We start from the raw sequence: 19,690 nt of genomic DNA on the forward strand, positions 1-19,690 counted from the left end.
GGGGGCAGTATTATAGTAGTTATATTCCTGTACATAGGGGGCAGTATTATAGTAGTTATATTCCTGTACATAGGGGGCAGTATTATAGTAGTTATATTCTTGTACATAGGGGGCAGTATTATAGTAGTTATATTCTTGTACATAGGGGGCAGTATTATAGTAGTTATATTCTTGTACATAGGGGGCAGTATTATAGTAGTTATATTCTTGTACATAGGGGGCAGTATTATAGTAGTTATATTCTTGTACATAGGGGGCAGTATTATAGTAGTTATATTCTTGTACATAGGGGGCAGTATTATAGTAGTTATATTCTTGTACATAGGGGGCAGTATTATAGTAGTTATATTCTTGTACATAGGGGGCAGTATTATAGTAGTTATATTCTTGTACATAGGGAGCAGTATTATAGTAGTTATATTCTTGTACATAGGGGGCAGTATTATAGTAGTTATATTCTTGTACATAGGGGGCAGTATTATAGTAGTTATATTCCTGTACATAGGGGGCAGTATTATAGAAGTTATATTCTTGTACATAGGGGGCAGTATTATAGTAGTTATATTCTTGTACATAGGGGGCAGTATTATAGTAGTTATATTCTTGTACATAGGGGGCATTATTATAGTAGTTATATTCTTGTACATAGGGTGCAGTATTATAGTAGTTATATTCTTGTACATAGGGAGCAGTATTATAGTAGTTATATTCTGTACATAGGGGGCAGTATTATAGTAGTTATATTCTTGTACATAGGGAGCAGTATTATAGTAGTTATATTCTTGTACATAGGGGGCAGTATTATAGTAGTTATATTCCTGTACATAGGGGGCAGTATTATAGTAGTTATATTCTTGTACATAGGGGCAGTATTATAGTAGTTATATTCTTGTACATAGGGGGCAGTATTATAGTAGTTATATTCCTGTACATAGGGGGCAGTATTATAGTAGTTATATTCTTGTACATAGGGGGCGGTATTATAGTAGTTATATTCTTGTACATAGGGGGCAGTATTATAGTAGTTATATTCTTGTACATAGGGGCAGTATTATAGTAGTTATATTCTTGTACATAGGGAGCAGTATTATAGTAGTTATATTCTTGTACATAGGGGGCAGTATTATAGTAGTTATATTCTTGTACATAGGGAGCAGTATTATAGTAGTTATATTCTTGTACATAGGGGGCAGTATTATAGTAGTTATATTCCTGTACATAGGGGGCAGTATTATAGTAGTTATATTCTTGTACATAGGGGCAGTATTATAGTAGTTATATTCTTGTACATAGGGGGCGGTATTATAGTAGTTATATTCCTGTACATAGGGGGCAGTATTATATTAGTTATATTCTTGTACATAGGGGGCATTATTATAGTAGTTATATTCTTGTACATAGGGGGCAGTATTATAGTAGTTATATTCTTGTACATAGGGGGTAGTATTATAGTAGTTATAATCCTGTACATAGGGGGCAGTATTATAGGAGTTATATTCTTGTACATAGGGGGCAGTATTATAGTAGTTATATTCCTGTACATAGGGGGCAGTATTGTAGTAGTTATATTCCTGTACATAGGGGGCAGTATTGTAGTAGTTATATTCTTGTACATAGGGGGCATTATTATAGTAGTTATATTCTTGTACATAGGGGGCAGTATTATAGTAGTTATATTCTTGTATATAGGGGGCAGTATTATAGTAGTTATATTCTTGTACATAGGGGGCAGTATTATAGTAGTTATATTCTTGTACATAGGGGGCTGTATTATAGTAGTTATAATCCTGTACATAGGGGGCAGTATTATAGTAGTTATATTCTTGTACATAGGGGGCAGTATTATAGTAGTTATATTCCTGTACATAGGGGGCAGTATTATAGTAGTTATATTCCTGTACATAGGGGGCAGGATTATAGTAGTTATATTCTTGTACATAGGGGGCGTATTATAGTAGTTATATTCTTGTACATAGGGGGCAGTATTATAGTAGTTATATTCTTGTACATAGGGGCAGTATTATAGTAGTTATATTCCTGTACATAGGGGGCAGTATTATAGTAGTTATATTCCTGTACATAGGGGGCAGTATTATAGTAGTTATATTCTTGTACATAGGGGGCAGTATTATAGTAGTTATATTCCTGTACATAGGGGGCAGTATTATAGTAGTTATATTCTTGTACATAGGGGGGCAGTATTATAGTAGTTATATTCTTGTACATAGGGGGCAGTATTATAGTAGTTATATTCTTGTACATAGGGGGCAGTATTATAGTAGTTATATTCTTGTACATAGGGGGTAGTATTATAGTAGTTATATTCCTGTACATAGGGGGCAGTATTATAGGAGTTATATTCTTGTACATAGGGGGCAGTATTATAGTAGTTATATTCCTGTACATAGGGGGCAGTATTATAGTAGTTATATTCCTGTACATAGGGGGCAGGATTATAGTAGTTATATTCTTGTACATAGGGGGCGGTATTATAGTAGTTATATTCCTGTACATAGGGGGCAGTATTATAGTAGTTATATTCCTGTACATAGGGGGCAGTATTATAGCAATTATATTCTTGTATATAGTATGGAGATGTATAGTAGTAATGTTCTTTTACATAAGTTCCTCCCTAGTAATGAGAACATCACTTTCCTTTGACCCCGAGGTATATCTGTATCACTGATGCTAATAACTTCCAAGTACTGTTCTTGTCTCTAGACCTATTTTGTGTTTTATATGAATAACCTTATGGGTGATATATGGTAGAACACATCAGACAGTTTCACAATCTCTTCAGCGAGAAAACCTCGGTCTGCAGCCCAATCCATCGACTTCACGACTCTTGGTTTTATCATTAGCAGTAAATCATGGCTGCCGCTACCAACAGAGCTCCTGCCTCCTACCCGGGCTCCTGCTGTGGAGCAGAACAAAGAATATCTGAAACGTGGTGGATGGCCTCGGGTCTCATCTTCTAGAAAACGGCTGTGTAGGTTTTGCTTTCTGATCAGAACATGGAAAAGAGTAAAGCATAAAAGTTTGGTCAGACTACACCGAGTGTGTTTGTAGTCTGTAACCATGGAGACAGATATATCCTAAATATAGAATTTGTAATCACGTTTTAAGAGTTATTTCTATAATTCATGAAATTTTGCTTCGCTTTTCCATCTCACCGAGAAAAGACGATAAATCGGGAATATTTAGATCATTGTTTTGTCATTTTGCTTCTACGTCTCCGAGATGTGATGATGGATTATCTCTGATCTAATTTTCTTACGTCCCGGGGATATATTATACATTCCTATTGTGACCCAAATAATTCTGAGAACCTTGAAATATCCTTGCGGTTACCAGGCTGAATACTCTGTAAATTATTTACTTTTCTGAAAGCCTCATATTCTGAAATGTGACTGTGAGTCTCTGGAAACTTCGTGCTGTGTTATTCAACTAAAAATGTCACCGGCTTCCCATGGATGAAGAATGGCCATAGAATAGATTTCTTTATAAAAAAATATATAAAACCTTCACCTTGGGCACAACATGGCAGGTCAGCCGATCCGAGGCTGTGTCCGTCGTTCATTTTACCTATTGTCCCATTATCTTCTCACTCTTAGATTATAAAACCTGCACAAACTTCACGGCACTATTAAAGGGGACCTTACACCACCTCCATTACTAGAAACTCTTTGCATCCTTTAATAGTCACCGTTCTTCTGATTCCGACATAGTTAGAATTTTTTTTCTAGCCCTCACCGTATCCGAGAAATTTATATAATCATTTTCATATCCCAACTGGGAAATGGGCGGGTCCAGAAAATCTGCTCTAGCTTAGGACCACCCATCTGAAAGTGGGTGGTCCTGAGCTAAAGCTGAGACGCTGGTCCCACCCACCTGAACGTAAAGCTTGAAAGATAATGGGGATCATTTACTAAGGGTCCGTCGGACGCATTTTCGTCGGGTTTCCCGTCGATTTCTGCTTTGCGTCGAATTGTCCCGGGATTTTGGAGCCCGCGATCGGATTGTGGCACACGCAACAAAAATCGTGGGGCGTGGATGTCGGACAACCCGATGGATTCAGACAATGCGCCGGATTGAACATTTAGAATTGTGGCGCAAGACACGCACTTACAAGCACCAGGAAGAAGAAGGTGAACTCCGGCGGACCTTGGCGCAGAAGCGACGGATGCAGGAACTCGGGCGCACGAGCTTAGTGAATCACAGCAGATCCGAATCCTCGTCGGACAACGTGCCTTGGGATCGCGACAGGACCGGGTAAGTAAATGTGCCCCAATGACACTGATTACTCAGGAATGGTGGGGCCTAGAGAGAAAATTCCAACTATGCCAGAATCAGTTGAGCGGAACTTATTAATGGATTCAAAGAGTTGGAATTGGTGGAGATGGCTGAAGGTCGTCTTTTTAACATCAATCAACCCAGGTGTAGCTGCAGGTAGTAGAAGTCACATCTGTGTCCTGGTGCTTTAGGGAGTCCGAATGCTCCTCTGCCACAAAAAAGGTTAGGTTTTTGCATTGGAACTTCATAGCTTCCAATTATGTCCTTGTCCTTGACCAGACAAGGTCGTTTTTCTATCACTTCCCAATGCACTTTTTAGATGATCCTGATTTCTGGGGCTGTGATTGTTACAGGCCCATATCGAAATCCCATAATCACCCAAACATTCATCTTCTTGATGTTGATTAGAAGTCACTTATCTTGTTCGTCACTCAACTACCACTAGGTAGTAGAACCAAAATTTGTAGAACCAACCAAATCCAAAGCTAAATACCATTGGGCACATTTATCAGCGCATGTGCACTAGTTTTCTAGGATGCAGCCAAGAATTGCGCCTATTCACCCCCTTAAAAAGCCTTCAAGTCATGTGGGTGTGGAGAGGAGTGAAGGGAGATGTGGTTGGCACCTCTTCATTGATTCTACTAGTGTCGGGGGTGGACCCCCATGTCTCCATATTTGTAGTGGTGGAATGACAACCGAAAAACCAACTATTTGCCCTACTGACTAGTCAAGGATTTGTCCACCTTGGATGACCATGGATGGGTCACTGATTACTTAATTATCCACCACGGATGGAAACTGATTATTTTATTATCAAACTTGCAGCTTAAGACAGTATTTGAGTGCCATATTGCAGGATTTAACCAGGGGATATATGGGGGTAATAAACAGTATTACATTATGTCTAGTTATTTAGGATCCTCATATCTTGACCAGAGTGATCACAAAGAGCATCCATCTCTCTGGAGGACCTGTCCTGTCCAGCGTCATATAGAAAACCCATTGATTTGAATGGACATTGTGTAATGCCTCATTTCTCCTGTGGTGGCGCTGTAGGCAATCAGAACAGAATATTCCAAGGTTTTCAGCTGACCAATGGAGGTCTCAGAAGAGGGACAGCTGTAATCTGCTTATTGTCAAGGGACATCTATAACAACTATGGATTATCCAATGTGTCTATGTTAAAGGGAATGGGGGAGATAAATGACCCAATTAAAGAGGGGATTCACTTAAATGGCCACATATCTTGAAGAAAGTTTTATGTATTTACAATGGCGGCCATAAACCCCACCATGACCCTGGTGGATGGACCTGGGGGGTGGTGGATGCTTCGCTGGCCTCATTGTATGTCCTCACCCTGATATTTCTATATTTCAGCTATTTCATATTAGACATGTGTGAAGTATGGATTCCCCTTGGCAACTTTGCAACGTCTTAAGATCCCTGATACGTGTCTCTATAGTAACAAGAGAAGAGATACAAGCTCATTTCCATATAACATAAAGCCCTGTACCTGTATATAAGACAAACGGTAAGTGGAAAACTGCAATAAGAAGGTCTATCTGCTGCAACGGGGACAGAGTTTAAAGGGATCTTTTGGCTTCAGGATTGGTCATCAATATGAAATCAGCTCCTGTCTGATACTTAGAACCCCCACCAATCAGCTTATACCCCAGACCAGAGTTAGTGACAACAGCTCCATTCCCCCGAATAGTGGCCGTGTTGTGTTACTGCAGCTCAGCTCATATTCAAGGGCCCCCCTTCCCCTATCCAATGAACTGCAATCCCCTTCAACAATGACATAAACACTGAGTTATTACTAGAAACAATATACAGCAATAACTATATATATATTTATCTGTGTTGCAGTGTAAAGCATGGGAGGTAAATGGTAGACTGAGAAAAAACTATATGGATTACAAATTATGTCACATCTCCACTGAGAATCTCAGGAAATCTGGAACCATAGATCCAAGTTGTGTCCTCCGGTCACCAACTAGTTAATAATGATGACATTAATATTCATCTATTTCCAAAAAGTTGTGACTTCCAACCCAAAGTTGTCATTTCGATCCAATTCCATATACTTCAAGTAAATTCAGTATATTTTGACGATTTTTGAAGGTTGGTGTATACTCCCAAGGTATGAATTAAATGGGGACCCCACCACTAAAACCAAGCCACCCATGACAGTTACAATTCCGATTCCACAGAAGTCTATAGGAAAAGTGATGAGAGCTAAAGCAACGCCCCCCCCACCTAAAAAAAAACTGCACATTCATGACCACTTTATGGGTGGGATAGGACCCCTGACTTATCTCTGGGGTGTTACCACGCTATAGTTTTACAGCAACCAAAAAGCAATAAGTTGTAGACAAAATACCTTAAACTGTCATATGATGCTTTAGCCAATCACAAGAGCACCAGAGGAAAATACATTGGGGCTCATTTACTAAGGGCCCCGCGGACCGCACTTTCGTCGGACTTCCGACGATTTCCATTTTGTGCTTCTGGGACAGAGATTTAAAAGGGGTTTTTGGCGCACGCAATTGGATTTTGGCCCCAGCTTTCATGCAACACAAATCGGGGGGCGGGCCGTCAGACGATCTGACAGATTCAGGCAAACCGCGGGATTTAACTTCAAAATTGTGTCGCAAGCCAAGCACTTACATGCTTGGAAGAAGGTGAACTCCGGTGGACATAAGCGGGGAAGCGACACATGCAGGAAAATTGGCGCACGATCTAAGTGAGTTGCGGATCGGAGATCGTGCAGAGAACGGGTAACTAAATGTGCCCCATTGTCTAAAAAGCATCACATGACAGGAAGTGGACACACCCAGGAAGTGGTAACACCCAGGAAGTGGTCACACCCAGGAAGTGGTCACCTTAAACTTGAAATCTCATTGGAGAACGTAAAACAATGAGAGTTTTTCACTATAGAGAAATTATATTAAAAACGGAGTCGCCCCAAGGTATAAACTAGAGGAACCGCACACCCCACAATTCTGGTGACACCTTCCCTTTAACATCACCATAGAGCAATATGTAAGACACTTACCTATAGTAGTGATCACTGTACCAGCGAAGAAGAAGGAGCTGCCCAGATCCCAGTGACTGTTCTGGCTGGACGCGTTCCCCAGCGGTATTATCCCTGCGTTTATTGCCGCCATAACGTGCTGCAAGTTGAAATGGAAGCTGTTAGAAAACATGAAGCGTGATATCAGGTGATGCCGGCGCGGAGGCAGGAAAACTCACATTGTTATCACTGATAGTTATCCTGGACCTGCAGAGCATTGCACCCCAACGATATAGGAGGTGGCAGCACATTACTGGTCGCCATTCCCACCCAGCAGACTGATATCACATTGTTGTTCTTTGCCCCTAATGATTTATCAGGGCCACGGTTGTGTAACTAGGAAAGACAGGGCCCTATAGCGGACTTCAGAATGGGGCCCCATTCCCACTTTAAAATGTGCATCCTACACTCATATATATACATATATTTATGTACATAAACATACAGTTCTTCACTTATGCACACATTTATACACTTTCAACATATAGAGCATATACACAACACACATACACCCACATATAGTGCCATATACAGACCTACAGCATATATACACACAGCACATATACATCACATATATGTTAAATACATATTATAATGTAAAATATGCAGGATAATATGTATATATTGGTGCACATACTCTATTCTTTAATGTTCGGTTGGATGACGGGGCCCCCTGACACTGTGGGCCCCATAGCAATTGCTATGGCTGCTACCACTGTAGTTACACCCCTGATCAGGGCTTGTATAGCTGAATACAGTGGTACAGGGAGCGGGTGGTGCCGGGCTGTGCGAGCCCTGTGGCCACGCACTAGGTATATCCTGTGCCAGGTTTGGGCACAGGCCGTAGCACAGTTCTGCGCGGGGCAGGTACTTGGCATAGAGCTGAGCTGGGTAATTGCACCTACACTGCCGGATATAATAATAATAATTCTTTATTTATATAGCGCACACAGATTACGCAGCGCTGCACAAAGCATGACAAATTGGTCCCTGTCCCCAATGGGGCCCACAATCTAAACAACCTACCAGTATGTTTTGGAGTGTGGGAGGAAACCGGAGGACCCAGAGGAAACCCACACAAACACGCAGAGAACATACAAACTCTTTGCAGATGTTGACCTGGGTGGGACTCGAACCCAGGATCCCAGCGTTGCAAGGCTGTAGTGTTCACCACTGAGCCACAGTGTCAGGCAGCCGCCCCTTTAATAAACCTGTAAGTGTATCCTGAGTTATTACAGGGGGGGGGGGATACATAATGACAATGTATCGCGCCTCTGATATAATTAACGCCCAGCCCTCTATATAATCCTAAAATAATCCCCTGTCATCATAAAATAAACTCTTGGTAATTAATTCATATTTCATAAACTAAAAGTAATTAACTAAAGCTTGAAAGATCAATTATACTACATCTGCATATGCAGAGCGGCTCCGGCGTTACGTGAGTGTCAGCTCCAGGCAGAGATTCGGTAATTAATGTACAAGTATAATCTATGCAAAGCAGAGGGGACGGCTTACACTCGCTGCAGCTTTGTTACACTGTGCTAGCGTCTGCTTGGGCTGAATGCTGGGTAATCGCTAAGAGTCTGAGGTTATTAGGACCAGAGAATTACCAGAGGAGCTGCTGACCTCCCTATATATACTACATATGTACAGGCCTCTCTGTGTAATATACTGCTAGGGTCCATACATTGGGGCAGATTTACTTACCCGTCCTGTCGCGATCCCGCGGTGTGTTGTCCGATAAGGATTCGGGTCTGCCGCGATTCACTTAGCTCATGCGTCCGAGTTCCTGCATCCGTCGCTTCCCCTGCTGAGGTCCGCCGGAGTTCACCTGCTTCTTCCCGGTGTATGTAAGTGCTGTTCTTGCGACACAATTCCGTTTTTAAATTCCACGGTTTGTCCGAATCCGTCGGGTTGTCCGACGGCCACGCCCCCTGTATCTGTTGGATGCAAGCTGACGCCGACGAGCCACATTCCGATCGCGTGCGCCAAAAACTCAGGGCAATTCGGTGCAAAATGGAAATAATCTCGAAACCTGACGAAAGTGCAGAGTGCGGACCCTTAGTAAATGTGCCCCATTGTAACAGAACCACCTATAGGCCCAGCCTATTATCGACCTATTGGATCAGGTTACAAAAAGTTACATTTATATCCATGGGTAGTAACCCTGTGTAAAGTGAGTCCTGCTCTCAGCTGGGAAGTAATTCTCTGTGTGTCACTGTGACAGATTAATTTAACTCACAGAGCATTGTCCAGCCTGGATACATTTATTTCCAGAGGCAGTAATTCTGTGTATAGTGAGTCCTGCTCTCAGCTGTGAATTGAATATAACTGTATATACTCTAGACAATGCTCTGTGTGTCACTGTGATAGAAGTGTTTAGCTCACAGAGCATTGTCTAGCCTGGATACATTTATATCCAGAGGCGGTATTGCTGTATATAGTGAGTCCTGCTCTCTGTTGAGAAACGGAGACCATCGCATCCAGATTCCAGACTGATACATTGTAACAAACCATCAGACAGATTTGTTGGGAACAACATTAAAACAAAGTATATTTCATAATATTATTTCTTTGTAATATAATTGGTAGAACAATGTTTCAGAATAAAGTATCAATGTCTCATCCAGTTACAATGTATCTATGGACTATGTGACAAGGGAGCCAGCAAACGCCGTTGCAGCTGGTTGCTAGGAAACCTTAGTGATGCCCTCGAAGCCTTGGCACCCGTGTGGCAGCTTGAGAATGTAACAAGCCGCGCTGATATTTAGTATCTGGATAGATTCTGGCGCATGACCTCCGGCCCTCCAGCTCCTCTGGTATCTGTCCGGCTCCTGATACAACCCTGGACACTCATCTCAGAAGGAGCCGATAGCTTTCACCTCCCCGGATCAATTATTAATAACTAATATCCAGCGGTCAGGAAATATGACAGGAAGCGAGACGGAGGCTTCATGTCTGTAACAAGGAGCAGAAGTCTCCGGCTGTGGCTTGTCAGGATACATACGGATAATGGGAGGCAACCACTGGGGAAAAGTGACACGGAAAAGGACTTAGTGTCAGGCAGCTGCTGCCAAGGCTTATAACCAGGTATTGCATTAGAAACCTCTGTAATTGGGTTTAGTGTTTTCGGTATTCTTCTCCCTGTAAGACCCCAAACCTCTACTACTTTCGACTTCAAATACCTACTCTGGTCCTCCACCTGTATCTTCTGGACCTACTGTGTACCTCCACCTGTATCTTCTGGACCTACTGTGTACCTCTGCCTGGATAAGCTGTGTACATCTGCTTCTACCTCCTGGACCTACAGTGTATCTCCATCTGTGCCTCATTGTATCATAGTAGATATGGTTGGATAAAGATGCAGATCCATCAAGTCCAACCGGTAAGATTAAACAACTGTGTATCTCCTGGACCTACTCGGGACCTCTGCCTGTACCTCCTGGACCTACTCCGTACCTTCGGCTGGACCTCCTGTACCAACTACCTCCACCGTTAAATCCTAGACCTACTGTGTACCTCTGCCTTTACCTCTTGGACCTACTGTGTACCTTCACACTTCGCATGGACCTCCTCTACCAACTGTGTACATCCACCTATACCTCTTGGACCTACTCTGTACCTCTAGCCATTATCTTCAGGGTCTACTCTGTACCTCCACCTGTATCTCCTGCACCAACTGCTTTACTCCACCCTTACATCCTGGACCTACTGTGTACCTCCATCTGTACCTCCTGGACCTACTGTGTATTTCCACCTGTATCTCCTGGACCTACAGTGTAGCTCCACCTGTACCTCCTGGACCTACTGTGTACCTCCACCTGTATCTCCTGCACCAACTGCTTTACTCCACCCTTACATCCTGGACCTACTGTGTACCTCCATCTGTACCTCCTGGACCTACTGTGTACCTCCACCTGTATCTCCTGGATCTACAGTGTAGCTCCACCTGTACCTCCTGGACCTACTGTGTTCCTCCATCTGTACCTCCTGGACCTACTGTGTTCCTCCATCTGTACCTCCTGGACCTACTGTGTACCTCCATCTGTACCTCCTGGACCTACTGTGTACCTCCACCTGTATCTCCTGCACCAACTGCTTTACTCCACCCTTACATCCTGGACCTACTGTGTATTTCCACCTGTACCTCCTGGTCCTACTGTGTAGCTGCACCTGTACCTCATTGACCTGCTCTGTACCTTCACCAGTACCTCCTGGACCTACTGTGTACCTCCATCTGTATCTCCTGGACCTACTGTGTACCTCCACCTGTACCCCCTAGATCTACTGTGTACCTCCATCTGTATCTCCAGGACCTACTGTGTACCTCCACATGTACCCCAGGACCTACTGTGTACCTCCATCTGTATCTCCAGGACCTACTGTGTACCTACACATGTACCCCAGGACCTACTATGTGGCTCCACCTGTACCTCCTGGATCTACTGTGTACCTCCATCTGTATCTCCTGGACCTACTGTGTAGCTGCACCTGTACCTCCTGGACCTTCTCTGTACCCCCTGGACCTACTGTGTACCTCTATTGGTATCTCCTGGATCTACTGTGTACCTCCATCTGTACCTCCTGGACCTACTGTGTACCTCCATCTGTACCTCCTGGACCTACTGTGTACCTCCATCTGTATCTCCTGGACCTACTGTGTACCTCCATCTGTACCTCCTGGACCTACTGTGTACCTCTATCTGTATCTCCTGGATCTACTGTGTACCTCCATCTGTATCTCCTGGACCTACTGTGTACCTCCACATGTACCCCAGGACCTACTGTGTACCTCCATCTGTATCTCCTGGACCTACTGTGTACCTCCATCTGTATCTCCTGGACCTACTGTGTACCTCCATCTGTATCTCCTGGACCTACTGTGTACCTCCACATGTACCCCAGGACCTACTGTGTAGCTGCACCTGTACCTCATTGACCTGCTCTGTACCTTCACCAGTACCTCCTGGACCTACTGTGTACCTCCATCTGTACCTCCTGGACCTACTGTGTACCTCCTCCTGGACCTACTATGTACCTCCACCTGGACCTTCTGGACCTACTGTGTACCTCCACCTGGACCTTCTGGACCTACTGTGTACCTCCACCTGGACCTTCTGGACCTACTGTGTACCTCCACCTGGACCTCCTGAACTTACTGTGTACCTCCACCTGGACCTTCTGAACCTACTGTGTACCTCTGTTTGGACCTTTCTGTACCCCCACATATACAGTACCAGTATATACCTGGGGGACTGCAGTAAGCTCTTTGATGTACAGTGGGAAGTGGATCTTTCCTATAACCTATTCCCGATGCTGCGATCCTGTGCTATCTGAAAATCAGTGATTACTGTGTACACAGCACCTGCTGAAACATAATGGGACCTGTCAACCTATTGTTAGGAGCTGACATGTAAGAAGATACAAGACATGTTTGATGAGTTTCACTGTGACGCGTAACCAAAACCATTTCTAAATAGATAAAAATTACAGAAATGTATGAAAAACCTGCCCCCCCCCCCTTCCTCCCTGCAAGACCCTGCGATGTAGAAGGAGTCACGAATCAGCGTGGAGAGGCTGAAGATTACAGCACAAGGAGGAAGATGCCGGGAGATGAGCGAAAGACGAGGCTTTGTTATAACAGAATTTGATCAAACCTGGAATTGCCTCTGGTGAAACTAATGGTTACAGGAGGCAGAACCGTGACGGGAGGGATGTATAATACTGAAAATACTGGAGAAACTGGGGAGGGGAATGAGCATAGGAATGAATGGAGCAGCAATGCTATAGGTAGGGAATGAATGGAGCAACAATGGGGAATGAACGCAGTGGCAGTACAAAGGGGAATGAATGGAGTGGCAGTACTAAGGGGAATGAATGGAGTGGCAGTACTAAGGGGAATGAATGGAGTGGCAATACCAAAGGGGAATGAATGGAGTGGCAGTACCAAAGGGGAATGAATGCAGTGGCAGTACAAAGGGGAATGAATGGAGTGGAATTTCAATAGGAAATGAATGGTGTGGCAGTACCAAAGGAGAATGAATGGAGCAGCCGTGCCATAGGGAATGAATGCAGCGACAGTACAAATGGGAATGAATGGGGTAGCATTGCCGTAGGGAATGAATAGTACCATAGAGATTGAATGATGCACCAATTCTACAGGGAATTTATGGAGCAGCAATGCTATAGAGAATGAATGGAGTAGCATTGCTGTATGGAATAAATGGAGGGGCAGTACAAAGGGAAAGAATGATGCAGCATGCCATAGGTAATGAATGAAGCAACAATGCTATGGGAAATGAAGTGGCAGCACAAAGGGGAATGTATGGAGCTGCAGTCACCATTGGGGATAAATGGATTGGCAGAGCCATAAGGAATGAATAGGCATTGCCAATATGGAATTAATGGAGTGCCATAGAAATTGAATGGAGTTGTAATGCATGTAATTAATGCAGAAGCAGTAGCATAGGCAATGAATGGAGCGGTAATGCCATAGGCAATGAAAGAAATACCACTGCCACTGAGAATGAATGGAGCCTAAATGCTCATTGGGAATGCATGGAGCCACATTGCCAGAGGGAATGAATGGAGCGGTAGTACCATAGGTAATGAATAGAGCAGCAGTGCCAGAGGGAATGAATGGAGCGGTAGTATCATAGGGAATGAATGGAGCGGTAGTACCATAGGGAATGAATGGAGCGGTAGTACCATTATGAATGAATGGAGCGTTAGTACCATAAGGAATGAATGGGGCAACAGTGCCAGAGGGAATGGATGGAGTAGAAGTGCTATAGGGAATGAATGCAGCCGAGATGCTCATTGGGAATGCATGGAGCCACAGTGCCAGAGGGAATGAATGGAGCAGTAGTACCATAGGGAATGATTGGAGCGGTAGTACCATAGGGAATGAATGGAGCGGTAGTACCATATGGAATGAATGGAGTGGTAGTACCATAGAGAATGAATGGAGCGGGAGTACCATAGGGAATGAATGGAGCGGTAGTACCATAGGGAATGAATGGAGCGGTAGTACCATAGGGAATGAATGGAGCGGTAGTACCATAGGGAATGAATGGAGCAGAAGTGCCATAGGGAATGAATGGAGTGGCAGTACAAAGGGGAATGAATGGAGCAGAAGTGCCATAGGAAATGAATGGAGCGGTAGTACCATACGGAATGAATGGAGCAGAAGTACCATAGGGAATGATTGGAGCGGTAGTACCATATGGGATGAATGGAGCAGAAGTACCATAGGGAATGATTGGAGCGGTAGTACCATATGGAATGAATGGAGCGGTAGTACCATAGAGAATGAATGGAGCAGAAGTGCCATAGGAAATGAATGGAGTGCCGTCCAAGTGGCAGCACAAAGGGGAATGTATGGAGCTGCAGTGACCATTGGGGATAAATGGATTGGCAGAGCCATAAGGAATGAATAGGCATTGCCAATATGGAATTAATGGAGTGCCATAAAAATTGAATGGAGTTGTAATGCATGTAATGAATGCAGAAGCAGTAGCATAGGCAATGAATGGAGCGGTAATGCCATAGGTAATGAAAGAAATACCACTGCCACTGAGAATGAATGGAGCCTAAATGCTCATTGGGAATGCATGGAGCCACATTGCCAGAGGGAATGAATGGAGCGGTAGTACCATAGGTAATGAATAGAACAGCAGTGCCAGAGGGAATGAATGGAGCGGTAGTATCATAGGGAATGAATGGAGCGGTAGTACCATAGGGAATGAATGGGGCGGTAGTACCATTATGAATGAATGGAGCGTTAGTACCATAAGGAATGAATGGGGCAACAGTGCCAGAGGGAATGGATGGAGTAGAAGTGCTATAGGGAATGAATGCAGCCGAGATGCTCATTGGGAATGCATGGAGCCACAGTGCCACAGTGAATGGAGCGGTAGTACCATATGGAATGAATGGAGTGGTAGTACCATAGAAAATGAATGGAGCGGGAGTACCATAGGGAATGAATGGAGCGGTAGTACCATAGGGAATGAATGGAGCGGTAGTACCATAGGGAATGAATGGAGCGGTAGTACCATAGGGAATGAATGGAGCAGAAGTGCCATAGGGAATGAATGGAGTGGCAGTACAAAGGGGAATGAATGGAGCAGAAGTGCCATAGGAAATGAATGAAGCGGTAGTACCATACGGAATGAATGGAGCAGAAGTACCATAGGGAATGATTGAAGCGGTAGTACCATATGGGATGAATGGAGCAGAAGTACCATAGGGAATGATTGGAGCGGTAGTACCATATGGAATGAATGGAGCGGTAGTACCATAGAGAATGAATGGAGCAGAAGTGCCATAGGAAATTAATGGAGCGGTAGTACCATAGGGAATGAATGGAGCGGTAGTACCATTATGAATGAATGGAGCGTTAGTACCATAAGGATAAAATGGGGCAACAGTGCCAGAGGGAATGGATGGAGTAGAAGTGCTATAGGGAATGAATGCAGCCGAGATGCTCATTGGGAATGCATGGAGCCACAGTGCCACAGTGAATGGAGCGGTAGTACCATATGGAATGAATGGAGTGGTAGTACCATAGAGAATGAATGGAGCGGTAGTACCATAGGGAATGAATGGAGCGGTAGTACCATAGGGAATGAATGGAGCGGTAGTACCATAGGGAATGAATGGAGCAGAAGTGCCATAGGGAATGAATGGAGTGGCAGTACAAAGGGGAATGAATGGAGCAGAAGTGCCATAGGAAATGAATGGAGCGGTAGTACTATACGGAATGAATGGAGCAGAAGTACCATAGGGAATGATTGAAGCGGTAGTACCATATGGGATGAATGGAGCAGAAGTACCATAGGGAATGATTGGAGCGGTAGTACCATATGGAATGAATGGAGCGGTAGTACCATAGAGAATGAATGGAGCAGAAGTGCCATAGGAAATGAATGGAGCGGTAGTACCATAGGGAATGAATGGAGCGGTAGTACCATTATGAATGAATGGAGCGTTAGTACCATAAGGAATGAATGGGGCAACAGTGCCAGAGGGAATGGATGGAGTAGAAGTGCTATAGGGAATGAATGCAGCCGAGATGCTCATTGGGAATGCATGGAGCCACAGTGCCACAGTGAATGGAGCGGTAGTACCATATGGAATGAATGGAGTGGTAGTACCATAGAGAATGAATGGAGCGGTAGTACCATAGGGAATGAATGGAGCGGTAGTACCATAGGGAATGAATGGAGCGGTAGTACCATAGGGAATGAATGGAGCAGAAGTGCCATAGGGAATGAATGGAGTGGCAGTACAAAGGGGAATGAATGGAGCAGAAGTGCCATAGGAAATGAATGGAGCGGTAGTACCATACGGAATGAATGGAGCAGAAGTACCATAGGGAATGATTGAAGCGGTAGTACCATATGGGATGAATGGAGCAGAAGTACCATAGGGAATGATTGGAGCGGTAGTACCATATGGAATGAATGGAGCGGTAGTACCATAGAGAATGAATGGAGCAGAAGTGCCATAGGAAATGAATGGAGTGCCGTCCACTTATAGTTTACAATGCCCAACAACTACAATTCACGTATAATTGTTGTGGCGGGGGAGGGGGGTCCCTATTGTCAGGAACAACAGAACACAGTGTTACACGACTAAGATTATAACGAGGAGACATTAATGAGGTTTTATGAAGTCCCTCTCTCTAGTTATTATCACTCCCATCATGCCTCAGCGTGAAGGCCAGACTGGTAAAGTCATTATCTAGGAGGAGAATAAAACATTGTGAACACACTGGAAGACTGTGGGGTGTTACAGGGAACATATACATAATATCATCAGTAACGGAGGGGGAATCATTGATGTTACTGTTACTCCCCATGAAGGGACACAGGTACATCATAGAGGGGGGTCCTGGGAAAGCCAAAACACATACAGGACACGCTCATCAAAATCAAGTTATCAGGGAGATGAAATAGAATCTATGTAAAAATGTTCTCTCTCTCTGGAGGACTTGCCACATCTATACAGCCTATTAAATTCATTGGCCGCACTGCAATACTTTATTTCCCCTTTAGAGGTGCTGCAGGACATATATCAGTCCCAGTATTTGACCATTATATTCCTCTCCACTGTCAGAGAGGAGGTGCTGGGAGGGGGCGTGTGTTATGATAGTCTCTTACACTGAGACACTGAGAAGATCATAAGACACGCCCCTTCCTCCTCTGCTCCAGCTTCTCCTCTCTGACAGTGAAGAGGATTAGAATGGTCAGATACTGGGACTGATATCTTAGCATCCGCAGGGGCTAGAAACAAAATTCAAAGTGCCGCAGAATCTGTGAAGCAGCTCCTATATTATTACATTACATCTCCACATGATAGAGGTGATGAAAGGACCTCTTTAAGGGCACTTTCCAATAGTCTGTAGAGACGACAGCTGAAATATCTCATCTATTTTCTTCTGAAATCTAAGGATTTTCTATATCTTGAGAGTTCCAGCTGAGCAAAGCTACAGGGATCCTATGGAAAACGTACACATTGCGGTATTATGGAGATGTACCCACTCCCTCCCCCTCCACGGGGTCTAAAGCCGTCACCACAAACTATTATTCATCTATACAACAGTCATTTTTCCGTACAGGAAATTGGAAAATTGATGGATATGTGCTGAGGCTACGTGGTAGGATATAATGGTGTACAGAGAGCGCTGCGTAGAAGTATTTGCCCCCCGGGTGACTTAGATTACAGATTCGGTGCTGATTCCGCACACATAGAACGCAGTGAAGGGGGCAAATACTTTTTCATAGTACTGGATTTAATGATTGCTTTCCATAAACCTGATGGTAAGCCCCAAATAGCTAATGTGAATATGGCCCTTAAAATTATTGTGCATATTTATACGTAGGGTGTGATGCAGCACAATGCTGCACATAACAATTAAATGGGATGTATAAGATCGAAAACAGCTCCACTCTGGTCCTCAGGCAGTTTGCGGTATGGCAGCTAAGGTCATTGACTTCAATCTGGAGGTGCTGCAATACCAGACACAGCCCACAGGTACAATGTAACCTGTAAAGGATACATTGGGGGTCATTTACTAAACGCGTTTTTACGGTGGGTTACCCGAATTTTTACGTTTTGTGCCAATTTTCCCTGAATTGCCCCGTTTTTTTGGCGCACTCGATGGGATTGTGACGCATCGGCACCGACGTGCACGCGATGGAAATTGGGTGGCGTGGCCGAACGAAAACTCGACAGATTCAGAGAAACCGCCGCATTTTTAAAAAAAAAAGTGTCGCTGGACACGAGCTTACCTGCACTCGGCCCGGCTTGGTAAAGTTCAGTGCATTCCGATGAACTTCAGCGCAGCAGCGACACCTGGTGGACCTCGGAGGAACTGCCTTAGTGAATCGCCGGAAGACTCGAATCCTCCACACAGAACGCGCCGCTGGATCGCGAATGGACCGGGTAAGTAAATCTGCCCCATTGTTTTTCTCAAAGAAAATCTGAATTTGTGTCCCTAACCTTAAAGGAATGTTCTCAGTTTAGGATTGGAGTTGTCAATCTAACCTGATAGGACCAACACCTACCTAACAAAAGGGAGACCCTAGACCCCTGTCCCTAAGCCTGACCATATGGTTTGGGGGTTATATGCTCCACTCTCTATAGAACTCAGAAAGACAAAACTAGCAAATACCTATTCAACAGACAAGTTCTGCGCATGCGCGGCCACCTCTTCATTTGGCCAACGCAGAGACGGAAGTCGGGAGAAACTTGGAGGTGTAGATGAGTTTTCAGAATACCCCAGTAGTAAAGATTTGAGGACCCAACCTCCAATTGGGTCAAAGCCGAATGACGCATGCGCCAAAACTTTGCTGATATTTTGCTGGTAAGATTGTGGGCAGGGCTTCGGCCATGTAGTTAGTGGACCATCAGGTACAAGTAGCAGAACATTAAAAATTCTGTAATGACTTATGTATCAGTCACCATAATCCTTCTCCACATGAAACAAAGGCAATTATTACAGCTTTAATTATTCTGAGAATATATTATCGGATGACGCGTTCTGCGCGGATGATTTTACAACTTCGCGGCTTATAATGAGATGTGGGAGCAGGAATCTCGTAGCCCGTCTTACATTATTCATCTTATCTCTGTAGTCGTGTCTCTCATGTACAGATCCTCAGGACCCCACAGATCCACATGAGAAGGTATCAGACAAGACAAACCCAGCAGCCTTATTATGTGGCCACTCCTTGCTCCGGTGGACCTCCTGCCACGAATCCAGCAGTGGCATGCAATAGGAAATATGGCAATTATTATTGGAATCTTTGC

General features: G+C 44.1%; 2 protein-coding genes across 2 annotated transcripts in view; one reads left to right on the forward strand and one right to left on the reverse strand.

Annotated features, from left to right (window-relative positions):
• Positions 1–19,690, forward strand: part of LOC140121017 (spermatogenesis-associated protein 7 homolog) — a 287,164-nt gene that overhangs the window by 96,140 nt on the left and 171,334 nt on the right. Inside the window, exon 2 of the mRNA XM_072140130.1 lies at positions 5,671–5,824. The gene's annotated coding sequence lies outside the window, so the exon portion shown is untranslated. The remainder of the gene's footprint in view (positions 1–5,670; positions 5,825–19,690) is intronic.
• The window catches only part of KCNK2 (potassium two pore domain channel subfamily K member 2), a 77,219-nt gene that overhangs the window by 35,737 nt on the left and 21,792 nt on the right, over positions 1–19,690 (reverse strand). Inside the window, exon 3 of the mRNA XM_072140128.1 lies at positions 7,352–7,469. Within this exon, the coding sequence (XP_071996229.1) occupies positions 7,352–7,469 (118 nt within the window). The remainder of the gene's footprint in view (positions 1–7,351; positions 7,470–19,690) is intronic.

The sequence above is a fragment of the Engystomops pustulosus genome, chromosome 3 (genome assembly GCF_040894005.1).
Source record: "Engystomops pustulosus chromosome 3, aEngPut4.maternal, whole genome shotgun sequence".
In the NCBI taxonomy this organism is placed as follows: Eukaryota; Metazoa; Chordata; class Amphibia; order Anura; family Leptodactylidae; genus Engystomops; species Engystomops pustulosus.